At 38.9% G+C, this 15846-nt stretch overlaps 1 protein-coding gene and 1 long non-coding RNA gene across 3 annotated transcripts; both read right to left on the bottom strand.

Annotated features, from left to right (window-relative positions):
- Nucleotides 11706-13373, bottom strand: LOC109837230. Its single transcript, XR_002246218.1, has 3 exons — nucleotides 13343-13373; nucleotides 13071-13226; nucleotides 11706-11939 (listed from the first exon to the last, which is right to left on the bottom strand). It is a non-coding gene; the product is annotated as an uncharacterized LOC109837230 (long non-coding RNA).
- LOC109837229 (dynamin-2A-like) lies at nucleotides 13455-15269 on the bottom strand. 2 transcript variants are annotated; one of them, XM_020405384.1, is made up of 5 exons: nucleotides 14862-15269; nucleotides 14573-14608; nucleotides 14445-14477; nucleotides 13701-13821; nucleotides 13455-13605 (listed from the first exon to the last, which is right to left on the bottom strand). In XM_020405384.1, exons 1-5 carry the CDS (start codon nucleotides 14901-14903, stop codon nucleotides 13565-13567), a joined length of 273 nt encoding a protein of 90 aa, XP_020260973.1. In that variant the 5' UTR covers nucleotides 14904-15269; the 3' UTR covers nucleotides 13455-13564. The 2 variants fall into 2 exon arrangements, with proteins under 2 accessions (XP_020260973.1, XP_020260974.1); XM_020405385.1 differs by lacking the exon at nucleotides 14573-14608 and having other exon boundaries at nucleotides 14862-15264.

The raw sequence follows: 15846 nt of genomic DNA, 5'->3' as shown, positions 1-15846 counted from the left end.
CCAAGTTCGCTAACTCTTGACCCCAACGATTGAGTATGTAGTTGGTCATCCTAGACCACCATTTGTCTGGGAGCGAATGAACTCATCCATAACATCTAAACTTCGGGAGGGGGAACTCTCTACCGATCCGAGCAAGCCTATTCTTCACAGTATTAGCCTTTATCATCAGTTCATTCTGAGGTCCACTATCTGGTCCAAGTATCCCGGGATGAAGACCACGAATGGTGTATCGACCACTGGAGCCAGGAGCACTAACATCCCTACCAATGAACCCGCAGTGGACGCGTTCATGATCATCTGTCAAGTGCCACGACATCTTCCTCGAAACAGTTAAATTCCTTAGTTGCAGAATTAAGTACTGTCGAGGGAATGGGGGAAGGAACAAAAAATCCCCTTCATGTTCATTCAACCAGGCTTCAGGACCACAACAAAGATTATCCGGATCTTCAATAGAATCCCCGAACAAATAGTCAGGTTTCTTTAGCGACTTAGTAGAGTCTCGAATTGGGGTTAAGGGTGAGTCAGTCAACAAAGCACGCAGAGTGCGACGACTTCCTTCACAAATCAACCCAGGAATGCTGTCGTCACAACCCTCACTAAACTGACGGGCCTCTCTAACCAGAAAATCACCGTTGAAAGAGGCATGAAGAATACCACTCTGGCCTAGGTCTTCTCTATCAGAAAAGGTCACAGAAGGAAAGTGGACTGCAGAGAAAAGTTGGAAAACAGTTGAATAAAAGAGGCTAACAGAGCAAAATCCCTGCTCTAAGTAGCCACAACGGTATTCATTACCGCGCGTTACCGCGGCAGTGTGTGCTGCCGCGCTCAGCCGCGGCAGTACATGATGTCGCGGTAACTGAACAACAACTCCAGACTTCAAAGAGCCATGAGTTTGGGCCAAATCCATACTTTGGCCGTGTACATGTCTTGATTAAACAAGATATGTATTTTCTAGTGTCAATCCCGCCAAATCCATACTTTGGCCGTGTACATGTCTTGATTAAACAAGATATGTATTTTCTAGTGTCAATCCCCTCTAAGGAGGATGTCAACTCTTCCCGGATGCCTCTCAAAGGAGACAAACGAGGTTATACGAGTAAAAGCATCAATTTTTGGACAGAAAAGAAGTTAAAAACTTACCTCCAAATGATGTAGCGGCGGCCTCAACCTCATCAGACCCTTGGGCTACAGACCTCCCCTTGGAAACCCTAGATCTCTTAGGAGACATGGTGAGATCAACCTAAAATGCAAGAAAAGTTAGGGTTTTGGGATAAGATCTCAAATTAAAGAGCAAAACAAACCCAAAAGCAAGGGATGGGTTCGGTTTTACCTGAGAATAGAGGGGAATGGACTCGAAAGATGAAAAGAGCAAAGGAAATCTCAAATTTAAGAGAGGAACCCAAAACCCTAAATCTTGTTCGAGCAAGAAATCGTCCAAATACGAAGGGGTGAAGAGGGGAAAGCCAAAGGATGCTTATATAGGGTATTTTGAGGAGATTTCGAACTCAAAACAGCGGGCAAAAATGACCCAAAAAGGCCTGACAGCACCCTTATAAGACCGACTGGCCGAAGCTGAGCGCGACAGTCGAATACTAGGCGTGCTCGGAGCGCGCAGTATATAACGCTGGCGCGCTCGAGCGCGGAAGTAGAGCAGCTGGCGGCGGCAGTTAACGTTGACACGCTAACACACCACAGTCCATTACGACGCATAGAAACGCCATGATCCCTTGGGTATTTTTCCCATTGTGTTTGGAATACATTTCCCAAAAACTCCGATGAGTATATGAGTATAAACTGCATCTCCTTGAACCTCCCAACGGGTATATGAGGTTAAACTATTTCCTGAACACTCCAATAAAGTATATGAGTATAAACTGTTTCTCCATTCTTCAATAGCAGTTCAAATTCAAGACTTCGACAACGGTCACGCGATAAACGCAGCACCGGAGGAATTTTAGCTATTCTACAAAGCACTGAATAGACTAAGAGATGAAGAAGTTAAGAATTGAAGCCATTTACAGACCATGCTGTACAACTTCAACTTTTACGCAACTTCTTCAGCTAAATACTGAAGGGATTACAAGTGAAACCTATCTTATCCAAAGTGTCCCAGACTCTGCTATAAAAGAATGAGTCTGAGATACTTTGGAGGGGGTATCTGTAGGCATCAAAAAATGCTCATAGATATCAAAACATAACTCAAGGATGAGAAGAGAATAGTGTGTATACAGCGACAAAATACACCAACAAGCAACCCATGATGACGCGCCTTAGGCGCGACAGCTCAGGGTGACGCGCCTTAGGCGCGGAAGCCTAGGGTGACGCGCCTTTGGCGCGGCAGCTCATGGTGACGCGCATAAGGCGCGACAGTCTATGGTGGCGCGGCTATTACAAGGGATGCTGCAGCGGTTACAAAGCAGTTATACAATGATTTTTAAAGTCCACATGGCGGCATATCAGAAATAGAACGTGTGCTGACGTAGACAAGCAGTTAAACCTCGAAAAAAGTGGTTAAAGGTCGTGGGAGAACAGTTTCAAGCACGATGAAACGTGGTGGTAACCGCTCCTTTGGCCACGGCAGTCCATACTGCCGCGCCAATAGCCGCGGCAGTATGGACTGGCGCGGCCAAAGAGATGTCAGGTGGTTAGTTATTTCATCCCCGTTTTCACTATTGTGCACTCCTACCCCCATAAATACCTCCCTAGACACGAAACAATGGAGAGAGCCGATTGGAGCAGAAAAGGCTTAAGCTTTTGGTGATTTTGAGGAAGAAAGAGAGAATTTTCACCATTTGATAAACATCACTTGGTGACTCCTAGAGATCTAAGCTCAGACTTGATCTTTGGAAGAGTGAACATCTTACATCGATAAGATATTCGCTTTCAAATCCTTACTTCGATAAACGAAGGAAGGATCTCCAAACCCCCTCACGATCAGTGAATCGGTGGTCCACGAGTCAAAGCACTCCCGGCATAGGCAAAGTCCCACAAAGCAAAAGTCGATAAACGATTTTTGTGTTATTTTCCAAGAGAGTTGTAATTTTCTCAATTTTTCATTGTAATTCTCTGTAAACAATTTAAGTTTCAATGGAATCATCAATGAAAACAACTTTCGACGAAAACAATCCGTTGTATGTTCAGTTCTATTTCAACCTTAAACTCTTCTTTCTGCTTAGCGAGAGCATTTTCGATCATCTGAGTTATTTGTTTCAGGAGTGATGATGATCGCTTCACAGGATTACCCTAGGCTGGGTACAGTAGAATTTGAAGCAATTGCGGAGCAAGCGTCTGACGCTTCGTCATCTGAGGATAATCCTCTATTCATTCTTTGATAATCCCTGCTTCTAGTGGTTCCTGATCGCAAATGGCTCAAACGATGCGATATGAGGGGATCAGAATTAGAAGGTCGAATTGACTTTCCCTTATCAGCCATGTTGATGGTGACCGCGGATTATTTAGGTCCTACAGCTTCTAGCTGGAGCCGAGACATTAATTAAGCTATTCCCGAATTGACTCTTCTTCCTGGAGAAAAGTTAGGGCTAGACTCGTTTGAAACCATCGGAGACTTTTCCTTGTTGACCATGTTAATGGTAACTTCTGGGAATTCGTCATCTCGAACGACCGATCTTTTTTTGTGAAAACGCCTTGATTTGGGTTTCGATGCTTCAGAGGAAAGCCTTTGGAACACCGAGACCCTCTGTGGAGCGGTCTTGGGGCAGCTACATGCTGATAATACTGTTCTGATAAGTTTGATACACGGACAATGAGAGTCCGTTTCCTAGGTACTTCTCTTTCGAGATTTATTCGTACCCCCAGTCCGATAGTATAACTCATCGATATTATGCCCAGAGCAATCTATCGGCTGTTTACATGAATTCTCAGGTATAACGCGTTCGTCTGTCTGACGCGTTTTCTTCTGAGTAAACAACCCCTTGTTAGTGTCTGTAGGAGTCACACGTTTGGAATCACACTTTTCTGAGGGTGAAACCTTAATGGGCTCCTGGCCTTCTGTACGCACCCCCAAGCGGGTGGTTACAGGAATCAACTTGTTAGGAGGTCGCTTACGACCCCTAGTCTGGATGTTTGCTCGGGATTCCTTCAATGGTCCTAAGCGTTCCTTAACAGGCGCCTTGCCTCGATCTTCGGGTAGAGAACCGAGGTGATCCTTCAATAGGATTCTAACTCTGGAGAGGTCCATACCGTCGTAGGGTTCTACAGGAACTGTTCCGTTTGACATGAACCTATTCGTTAGTAGGTGGTTGGGAGGAGGTTCCCGAAGCTTGTTGTTGGAACACTTGGCGCATTCTGAGTTTCAGATTCACATCATAGCAGATCTCGTCAACAGGCTTCAATGCTTTGGCAAATTAGCGCGCGAGATGTTGACGGCGCCTTTGACGACCCCTCTTCGTCAGCACTGGTGCACTTTCAACGGGCAACTTTTTGACTTTCGAGGAGTTGTCACGAATTTTGGATCTGGTTTCTTTGGAGGCCGAAGAGGGGTCTTCCACTACATTCTGGTTCAGATCATCAGCTCTGGTCTTCGAATCTGAAGGCATGTTCTTTGCGGTAGTGGTTTTCCTGTGTTTGCAAGAAGAAGATCTAGAGGAGGAGGAGGAAATATATTCCTCGAATTTTTACTGGTCGAATTCGTATTCGACCTCTTCGAACACTGGGATCTTGATCGTCAGCTACGGCACGACAGCCTCGGCAGCGAGGCTGTTGGCTCCCATAATGGTCACCAGTTTGTTTCCTTCGAAAGTTACCTTCATTACTGATTTTATTATAACTTTAGTCGTTTATAAAGAATTCAAGTAACAAAAGTAAAAGAATTACAATTCTCTTGAAAATAACACAAAATTCGTTTATCGTCTCTTGCTCGCATGGGTTTTTGGCCGGTGACGGGGACGTCAATATCCGTGGACCACCTGATGATCAGATCAGATCTGAAGCTTCGTCGATTCGTGAAGGAATCAAGAAGCCGAAGTGCTTATCTCGGCAATAGCGAGATAATTGCTCTTCTTAAGATCACCGCAACAGGATAATCTTAAGGGACGAACACGGGAACTGCAGATCTGACGAACTCTTCTTTCCTGCGCTGAAGAACTCGATCAATCTTCTTCTCTATTTTGAAATTCATGCACCTTTAGTCTTTGGTCCGGCAGGGCTTCGCCGATGCTCGAGAATTCCAGATCCGAAAAAATAAAGGCCCTGGGACTGTATTTATAGGCTTCAGGAGTCCTGTGTTCGGATAAGAACGACTGATTCCCTCTTATCCTCAGTTGAAATCACTTAACCATATTATCAGATCAGTTGGAGCAAATCCAGGCGGTTAACGATAAAAAAAAATCTCCGAAAACAACCAAAATCAGCATTTTCGTGTTGCGGATACTTATGAGTGTCTCGGCATGGCCGAGACACTTATAAGTGTCTCAGCCAAGTCAGCATTTTTTGTATTGCAGACACTTCTGAGTGTCTTGGCTTGGCCGAGACACTTATAAGTGTCTTGGCCAAGCCAAGTCACCCTGGGGTGTCTCGGTTTGGTTTTTTTTTGTTTTTGGTGCGTCGAGTTTGTTTCCACCGTATATTCATCGTCCGGAATCGGAATTACACGGTTCAAGATGCGTCGGAAAGCCGACGAGGAGATCCATAGGCTCCCATGATTGAATCATATGTGGAGTAAATGGGACACAAGGGGTGCTCCGCCTTTCGTAAACGACGTGGGGCTCCCGATCAGCGCTTGTTTCCGTTATTCCGAAGTTCCGTTGCTTCGTATGATCCGTCAACTCACTTCATACGTTTGTCATTGTCAAATAAGCTTCTGTAACTCTAATAGTGACGTTCATCGTCTTCTCCCTGTCTCGAGCCACATGCGGGGACCTATATGATCCGTCAACTCACTTCATACGTTTGTCATTGTCAAATAAGCTTCTGTAACTCTAATAGTGACGTTCATCGTCTTCTCCCTGTCTCGAGCCACATGCGGGGACCTATGGGCAATTTTTAACGTCTACACCCGAGAGCACCAATCACTCAAGAGTTCTAAGATGATCCTCTCTTTCGCCTAGAAGATGACTTTCTTAACACTCGCACATTCTTTTTCCGATGACAAATCAATACTCATAATTGCTCTTGACAATTTTCAAGAGTAACCCTTCAAACTTTCATGGTCAAACATGCATGAATCTTCCTCATTTTAAGATTTGTAAAGAATCCAAACAAATACTCTATAGATTGGATTGCCTGTCAATTATGCTTTCCCCTATTAGCACTTATATATCCTCACTTATTTTTGGTGGCAGTTATATACCTAAAGTTTTTAAAGCGTGCACTTGAATATCCTTACTTGTTTTTCACAACACTTGTATACACTAAAATCTTTAAAAATTGTACTTAAAATATTCTTAGTTATGCAGACATTATTGCTGAAGCAGTTAAAGCAATAGATAAAACATACAAAACAAAGAAATACGACTTATCGATACGTGGACATAACACTTGTTATTATTGAAGATTATTTGGTTCTCTGTATCTTTCGAAAGTTTTCGTGTTTGTTTGATAATTACTGATTGCAACAAATGCCCGACCTGTTCACAGCCCAATCCAAATCTGGCTTCGGTCGCAGCCTAGTATTGTAATGGGCGCCTAAGCGGGTGCTTTATTACCAGCAACTTAAACACAGCCGCTTTATCAGCAACTAAGGTTCAAGGGGGTGCTTTAGTTGTGGGGGAACTATGCACAACCTTTATAATTGGCGAAATAAGGAACTAAGCACAAACTTTGACTCTTTCATATTATTATTATTGTTTTAAAGTTAGTTACGTTGAATATGAATTTCATCAAATTTATCTAAATGTGATTTTCCCATTAATTTCACATCTATAAATATTTTTATTTAAATGTAATAGAACCTTTTCCGATTCCACCAAAAAAATGTTTTTATTTATTTGATTTCATATTGAACATGTTTCTGCTTGAATATTGATATCGTGCTAATTATAATTGGCGAATTCAAAATTGATTTTGTATGTAGAAAATTCCATATCTTACTATAATTTTAACACGGTAATACTTTAATCCTCTTAATATTTGGTACGAAACTTTGTTTCTGTGATACGAATAGCGAATTAGCTGGACCTTATATGACACGGCCCAAAGCCTGCCCGTTAGAGTATAAACGCTTAAGCGGCGCAACAACGGGTGCTTTATTATCCGTACGCTTTTTACAGGCGAGAAATCGGTCTTAACACCGACCTGCTCGATTAACCGCGTGGGGATAGTAAAGCGTCCACTTTAGGCGCCCATTAGGCGTTCGGGCTGGGACTGGGCCAGAGATGGGCCGGGCCAATTATGTTCCAAGAGTACTTAGTCAATTATGTCTAGTTTCAGGCTAGCACCTTGTCACCTGCAAATTGTAGCTTAATATCGTTTTTTTACGAAATTGATTTACAATATTTGGGAAACAAATGAAGCCATGAAGGTTCAAAGAAATAAAGTGAGGCCGAAATTAGAAACTCTAAAATAGCTTTTTCATTTTACTCCCCGTTGATTATTGATCCGATATAGTTTTTTTTAACCCGACCGCCGACAAGCTCTGCCTCCGCGGCGGCGGCCGCAATCTGTACCCCGTCCTCTCCCATCTCAATCTCAATCTCAAACCTCTCTGCTCTCGCCGACCTCTTCGAACGATTATCATCAACAATGAAACCCTAGACCCCAACCTTGACCTCTGAAGTTCCCTCGACCTCGTCATCGATGTCAACCTCGGCCTCATCGTCTACTACTCGATCCACCATCAACAATGTCTAACCAATCTTAGCTCCTCAAACCCTGAGTCAAAGGTTATCATTCTAGTTTTATGAATTGAATTTCCATTTTTGCAAATTAATTTGGAAATTAGCTTGCGGACTGAGATTTTCTCAAAATTTTATGATTTTTATGGTGTTCGGTTATATATTTGTTAAGCTATGTATGATTAGATCTAGTGATGTTAGTAATTAAATATTTGTTGGCTGAATTGCTTAAGAATTTGTAGATCTAGTAATAATCTCAATGATCGTTTATCTGTTCATGGAAATTACACTGGACATTTTCTTTTTGAAGTATCTGTTTTTGTATTTTGTGATTCTAGTATTAATGGTGTTATTTGATTTGCATTTTCTTTACTCTCGAATCAAATTCTTGAATTGCCTTGTTGTTATTATTATCCAGAGTATTTCAAAGCATGGTAATGTGGCTTAATTGGTGGATTTATTATTTTAGCAGAACTGCATGTTGTGTACATTGTATATGGAGCTGAGATGAAGGTTTTACTTTGATGATTCATATCAAAATTAAAACATCAATATGCATTGAACTTTAGAGCTATAATTGCATGACGTGGTCATTGGAAGGATTATTGAGGTTCAACCTTGAGAACTGAATGTTATATACAAAGAGTAATTTCCAATCCCGTCTAAACCCAGCCGTGCTCAAGTTTGGCTCTTAAAATTTAGGCGGTGTATTCTTTTTTATGGTTTTTTATCTATGACTGTATATAGACACACACACACACAACCATTGAACGACCTATGATCATTGTAGCATTTTATGCTTAATATATCTATGACTGTATATTTGTATAGATAATATCTATTTGTTGTGATATGAGTGCGATAAAGAATAATTTCCTCTGATGTCATTTTCTCTCTTGCTCTTCTCAGGACATAGTTATTAGGACCCCCTGGACGAATGAATGATCTTATTTTAAAAGTGATACTTTCCCCTCTCTTTTAATTTCAACAAGATTAACATGTATACAAAAGCTAATATCATATAAATGACAATTATTTGCACTTTTATGTAAATAAATAATTGTATGCGGATGTGTGAGACTATATATTAAACATTGATGATTATTTATTTGACTTGAAATTGAAAATGAGAGGAAAAAATATCACTTTTGAAACCTCAAAGGACAACCATGCAACTCTTTTTAATGTGCATTGTTGCAAACCTTTTTAATGTTGTCTTGTTTTATGCAATGGATATCATCGATACATGTGAACGAAAGGGAACAAGATTATTATATGAAAAGAGATTCAAGATAAGGTATTCATTTAATATTGTTTTACTCTTAGTTGAATGCTTATTTTTGTAATATACTTCTTATAACTGATGTTTTCTATGATATAAAGATTTCCCTCAGTGAATGTAGAATAATCTGAAGTGCTAGGATCACTGTTGGAAACAACTCCATAGCAGTCATTACCAGTTGAGCTTTCCTTGCTAGCATTAGTGTTTGTCTTTTTAGTGGCAGGTGCTCACTTTTACACTGAAGGATGTTTTCTGCAGTGATTAGAGTCATGACCAATACCTTTACAATGCGATCATCATCTTGGTTTCAATGCATAGACCACATTCTGAGAGCATATTCGGTTCATCCATGGTACTACATCTGAAACAAAGTCTCGAATTTGTCTCATTTCACAATAAAATTTATTAAAAGATCTAACAAGAAGCACTTCTAAACTCTAAGTACCAGTATTTGATTTGTTCACGTCTAGCCTGAAGCAGTAAGTATGTCTTATGCCAAGTGCCAGCTCTTGGTTTAGTTTAACCTTTCGATAACTTGCCTTGCCAACTCTTTTGTTTTGCGATGCATGCCCAGCACTGACTACAGCATGCTGCCTTACATTAGTTGTGTGTCCTACGAAGCTTGAACAACACTTGTTGCCAGCACTCTGAGGCCTTTGAACTGAGGAGTTGAAGAAGCTGTGTGTATTATTTCAGATATCGGTGTAAGAGGCTGTAGCTGGAACTGGAGAACTAGAATTATGATCTCGGTGAGACCTTGAGGATTAGGGATAGCCCATATATTACCTTTGCATCATCTGCAAGATTCAATAATCAAAGATTGAGGCTCAGTGTATAAAAACTCAGGAATTTGTTCTATGTTCAGCAGTCATTGGTTGATGAAATCATATAAATTGGAGGTGCGGACATTGAAGAAGGAAATTTATTAGTACATGATTTCAGTAAAACATTTACTTTATTAAGTTGTTGGCATCTTTTCTTATTTGTGTGCAAGTCATTTTTGCCGTTATTTTTGTCTCTTTATATATCAATGGTTGTTTGCTTGTTTCCTGAGACCATATGACTTGTTCTTTTAATGATTATCCTAATTGTAGCTGATACTTGTACAATGGGGTGATAGTGTGGTGTCATTATGCAAAACACTTGTGTATGTTAGCACAAGGTTTGTCACTTGTATATGTTAGCAAAAGTATTTTAACCGTGTAAGTATCTTAATTGTGTTTCTGCATGCAAGATTCACTGGTGGAGACTGCCAAAGAGCAAGCTAGTTCCATAAGCAATATGATTGCACAGGCTACCAAGTAGAGTTTTGTTCTCATTGTTTTTTCTAATATCATGTGAGAGATGAAAATTTGTTGTATATGGTCTTCTGAGCTTTTTCGTACACTGTATTTTTCCTTTCTGTAATGTTAGAACAACATGATTGTTCTGAACTTGTTTTTCCTGTGTGAAGTAACTGACATTTTTATGTGGACTCTCGTGAGGGGTTTGATGTTTGGTTAATGTGTTTGTTATAATCCCTCTCCCATCAAAATTCTGTCAATATTTTTCCTTTGATTGGGGTTATTGTGGCATTTTAAGGCGAGTTGTGATGATTATTCATAAGACAGGTTTGCACGTTCGAAAAAGTTGTGCTCTATTTGAATTTCTTTTTGATATGGCATAAGTGGCTTCTTGTGGCATTGATTATCGCAATAAACAATGTATATCATTTTGCAGGTGATGTATTCTTTGAGTTCTTTGTGCTTGGTATAGTAAAAAAAATACATGATTGGTAATTTTAATGCTATCTTGTTCAATATGTTCATGCTATTCCTGAATGGGTTATGTACATGTCTGTGCATATTTTGATAATTCAAAAAGTTTACAAAAAGCCCCGTAAATTTTACAAAAATCCCCCAATAGTTTACAAAAAACCCCTAAAGTTTACAAAAAACACTCTAAAGTATTATACATATATAGCTACTATAGTTAAATGGGAAAATGAGTGGCCCGTTTATTAAATGGGCGGGCAAAAACCCGTCCATTTAGAAAATATTAAATGGGCCATAAATGGGTAAATGGGCAAAACATGCCCGCCCATTTATGGTCCGCCCATTTAATACCCAAACCCACCCATTTAACATCCCTAAGCAGACTGAACAAGAGATCTCCACTGCTAAAAAATTAGGCATCCTAGACGGAAAATTCCGTCTAGGATACACAAAATTCCGTCTAGAATGCTTATTCTAGACGGAATTCCGTCTAGAATACGCGTCTAGTATGTTTCCGTCTAGGATGTATAATCCGTCTAGGATGTATTCTAGACGGTTTTGAATTCCGTCTAGAATATTCCGTCTAGGAATTATTCTAGACGGAATTTCCGTCTAGAATAATTCATCCTAGACGGAAAAAAATTCCGTCTAGAATGAGTATTCTAGACGGAAATTTCCGTCTAGAATACTCATTCTAGACGGAATTTGATGTTCTTTAATTTTTTAATTTTTTTTTGTTAAAAAATACATCCTAGACGGAATTTCAGCATCCTAGACGGAATTTCCGTCTAGGATACTAAGCTACAGTAGTTTTTTTTTTTTTTTCTTTTTTGCAGAATCTACTTTGGGTGCATGTACACTATATTGAATAACAAAAAATTATATTCATATCCAACACAATCTAATTATATTTCAATATCAAATCCCATTATATTCAAATAATACATTCACCAAAATAGTAGAGAGATACATAAATTATTTATAAACTTTTACATAAATTATTTACAATGGCTATGACACTGCAGAAGCTTCTTCAACTTCTTCCCTATACATTTACTCAAGCCATCTTCTTCTCCTTCACCTTCTTCCTCATCACCTTCTTCCTCACCATATCTATAATAAGATTATAAGAATATTAAAAACGGCAAGAAGAACAATAAATAGATAGACTTTGATTAAAAGTCAAAACCTTTCCTACTGAAAATCAATGATAGAGCATCAAATTAAAGATCGAACATGGTGAAACCTACATTATTAGCGTGGCTAAAAACCTAAAACCAAACTTTTGAAATTTTAAGCTTTCTTTCTCATGGATCAAGTGGCCGCAAAAATGAAGGGCTTAAATAACAAGTTGTGTAGTTTATGATCGAAAATGTTTCAACCCCATCAATATTGCATACAAAGATTTTGAACTATTACATCATGGGCCAATGTCTGAACTCTAAATTTGTATACTCCAAGCTTAAAATCTAAACAATTGTCTACTTCTTACCATTCATTTTGAACATAGTTTATGATCCGACAAAAAACTTGAACATGGCATTTTTTCTTTTCTAAATACTTTATACAGAGCAGATCAGCTTTAACAAATAGAGATGCAGGGAAGCTCCATCATCAAAGATCTCAAAGAGAATTACTTCCTCATCATCCTAGAATCGAGATTCTTGTTCAAACCTCTCTGTGGTGGGCGGAACTGGGGATTTCTTCATGGCACGTGGAATTGCCACCTTTAAGACATTGTCGGCAAGTTTGACATACTTCAAGGTCCAGATGGATGTTAAGCTCTATGAGCGTTATTGATTTCTTTTTTCTGTTTGTGTACTTCTATGTTTGTGTATGGACCTCTGTTATGTTCTATGTATCAACTTGACATGCATGGAAGACCTAGGAAATAACAGACATGCTACATGATGTAGTTGTGAATACCAGTTTCCTTCATATGGAATTTAATGCTTCATTAGTACTACTGGTTATGTATTTGATAGTTATTTTAGTCAAGCATCCGGCATTATCATTAAAAAAATGAGAAGAAAGCATTTAGGCAGGAGTTCCATTAAAAAAAGATTAACAAAACCTCCAAACATAAAGGGAAACAAATATATGTGCACATAATTTGGCCTTTAAGCTAGCATCAACTACGCTACATTTATCATCAGAACATGGTAAGATTTCAATGAATTTATAAGAAATTCAAGCAATGAAAAAGAAAAAGAAAAAGAAAAAAAATCAAGGTTTTAGGCACACCTCAGATTTATGGTCCATATGGATAATTTCCTGAACACCACCAGGCACTACTATGCAACTATAGCCAGCTTTCAGATACGAGTAAAAATTCTTTCTGGACGCTGGAACCAGCCCTAACCATGTCCATATCTGCCTCAAGAATGGTGTGTAAAACACCTGAATCATTATTATGAACAGACATATTAGTATTAGTGAAAGAGTAAAGGAGGTACTCTGATTTTAACACATCGATTCCCAAAAGAAAAGAAAATGTTAATGGCAGAAGACCTTACAGCACTACTTGCAAGGACCTTGATCTTTGGATCAGGCAGTTTCAATGGAGATTAAAATCTCCAGTAAGAGGAATAAAATATTACAAATAAAGAGAATGTTAAACATATTGCATTCTGAAAAAAGATATAGTAATTGTCATTGAGCGATACAGATCAATGCATCTTTCAGTAACTCTACACAGATAAAGGAGAAAAAACATAAATTCATCGGTAGGTAGACGTTTATAAGAGCAACAATACTTGCAGAGAATGCCTAAGAGCACCTATACAACAACCAAACCAACTATATATAAGAAAGCAACATCAACTCAATTCACAAATAACATTCATGCCGAACAGGAAAAATTCTCCTACTTACTCACTAAAACCTGCTGAGATTTGTTATCAATCTGCAATATAATCGCTTTACTGCCCAGCGACCCATCTCTCTGCAAGTCAATACTGATCGACGCCCTCGTTACCCCATTCTCCCCTGTCGGCTGCACATCAATTTCACAATTACACTCAAAATTTATAAAATCACTCAGATTTCCCCATCAATTTCACAATTACACTCAAATTTATAAAATCACTCAAAATTACATCAATTTCACAATTTAAAAATTTCCCATGATAAACATCTTGGAGTACTAATTAGAATTACATTTCCTTTTATTCTTCATGAAATTGTGCATTAATGACACTCTATAACAAAAAAAATTCTGTACATTACCATCTTAAATTGAGATTCATTGATTATCTCTAGTAAGTAAACTTAATATCACTCAAGTAAATTCTATAAAAGTAAAGATAACTTATCAAATAACATGAATTAACAATTTTTAAGACATCATCGATGAAATTTAACTGCAAAAATTTATCAAACATCAAGTAACATATCTGGAAACTAACTGCCAAGCTCTTCACTAGAGCTGCATGTAGTTACATGTCCAAACCCTAGATGACTGTGCACTTGCATTAATTTGAAAATGTAGCTCAAGACTTTTTTTTAAAATATAAATTTCACCTATATAATCCAATCTATTCAATACCCAACAAAAGCTAATCGATGCATAACAAAGAACAACAACCAGTAGTCCTACATGTTGAATGTTATACTTACTATAGGAATCATGTCCTCACTATATCCACCAGTCTGCACAAAGTTGAAAAAAATTTAATTAGCATCTTAAGCCCAAATTACACTGATCAAGAACTAAATATCCGTTGCAGACATCAAAATGTGCATACTGCGATGACATTCACAAGGGAAGTTTTCCCAGCGTTCTGCAGTCAACAAAAATAAAAAAATTAAGGTAAATAGTACTATCTATTCTATCTCAATCGACTCCTACAGCTCCAAAGAAATAAAATTCCAATCTTGATCTTCGTCCCTTTTCACCGTTACTAACCCTAGAATTCAAAATTTTGCCTGAACAAACGAAACGCAACAAAACAGATTCAAACCCTAAAAATCCGATGATTCGAATCTAAGAACAAACGAATCAACGAGTAATGCGGGAGGGGTCGAGGATCTCACCTTCGGAGCCAATTGAGGATAGTTTCCAGCAGCCCCATGCATTGAATTAGCGGAGAAATTAGGGCTTTTTTGGAGCTGGAGAAATTGGAGATTAGCGATGTTTTTTTTATAAAGGAAAACAGAGGAACCTTAAAAATCTCCAGGCCTGATTCAGAGAGCACATTCGCGAGCTGAGGGGGAGGCGACGACGGGACGACGAACGGGGACGACGATGTCGAAGGAGAAGGAGGGCGCGGGGGCGAGGGGGGAGGCGACGATGGGACGGGAGTTATCGCCTTTGAACAGAGGAGAAGAAGGGGAGAAGAATAGGGGAAGAGAAAATTTTGGGATCTCTGTGATTTTTAAGAGGGGGCAGAATTTAGGGTTTTGAGGAGGGAAAATTGGGGATTGAGGTGGGAATTTTAGGCGGGAGAAATTAAAGGGTACCGTGGCCTTCTTTTACTAAATAATGAGCAGATCATCTAGACGGAAATTTCCGTCTAGAATGTATTCTAGACGGAAATTTCCGTCTAGGATTCTCGGTTCATTACAAAAAATTAAATAAAAAAATAAATCCGTCTAGAATACTATTCTAGACGGAAATTTCCGTCTAGAATATTATATTCTAGACGGAATATCCTAGACGGAATTTTTCGGTCTAGGATGTAATATCCTAGACGGAAAATTTTCCGTCTAGGATATTCCGTCTAGAATAATTAATTTTCTACTAGTGCTCATGGATATTTTGTACGATTATGATGAAAAATTTTACTTAAAAACAAAGAGAAATATATATGAAATCGTTTTTACAGATTAACTGTTAACTTGGTAGCACCTCTTGTCTCAAAAGAATTTGAATCTTATATGTTCGATCTCCTCAATTTTCCCGCCTTCCTACACCTCTTCTCTGAGTTTCTTGCAACTTGAAAGAAGAGTAACAGTGCTAGCTAGTTGGTAGATACATTTTATGGCATTACTTTCTAACGAGGATATATAATGGGAGAAA

Source organism: Asparagus officinalis, chromosome 4 (assembly GCF_001876935.1).
Source record: "Asparagus officinalis chromosome 4, Aspof.V1, whole genome shotgun sequence".
Taxonomy (NCBI): domain Eukaryota; kingdom Viridiplantae; phylum Streptophyta; class Magnoliopsida; order Asparagales; family Asparagaceae; genus Asparagus; species Asparagus officinalis.
This window is presented reverse-complemented; position numbering and strand designations above follow the sequence as displayed.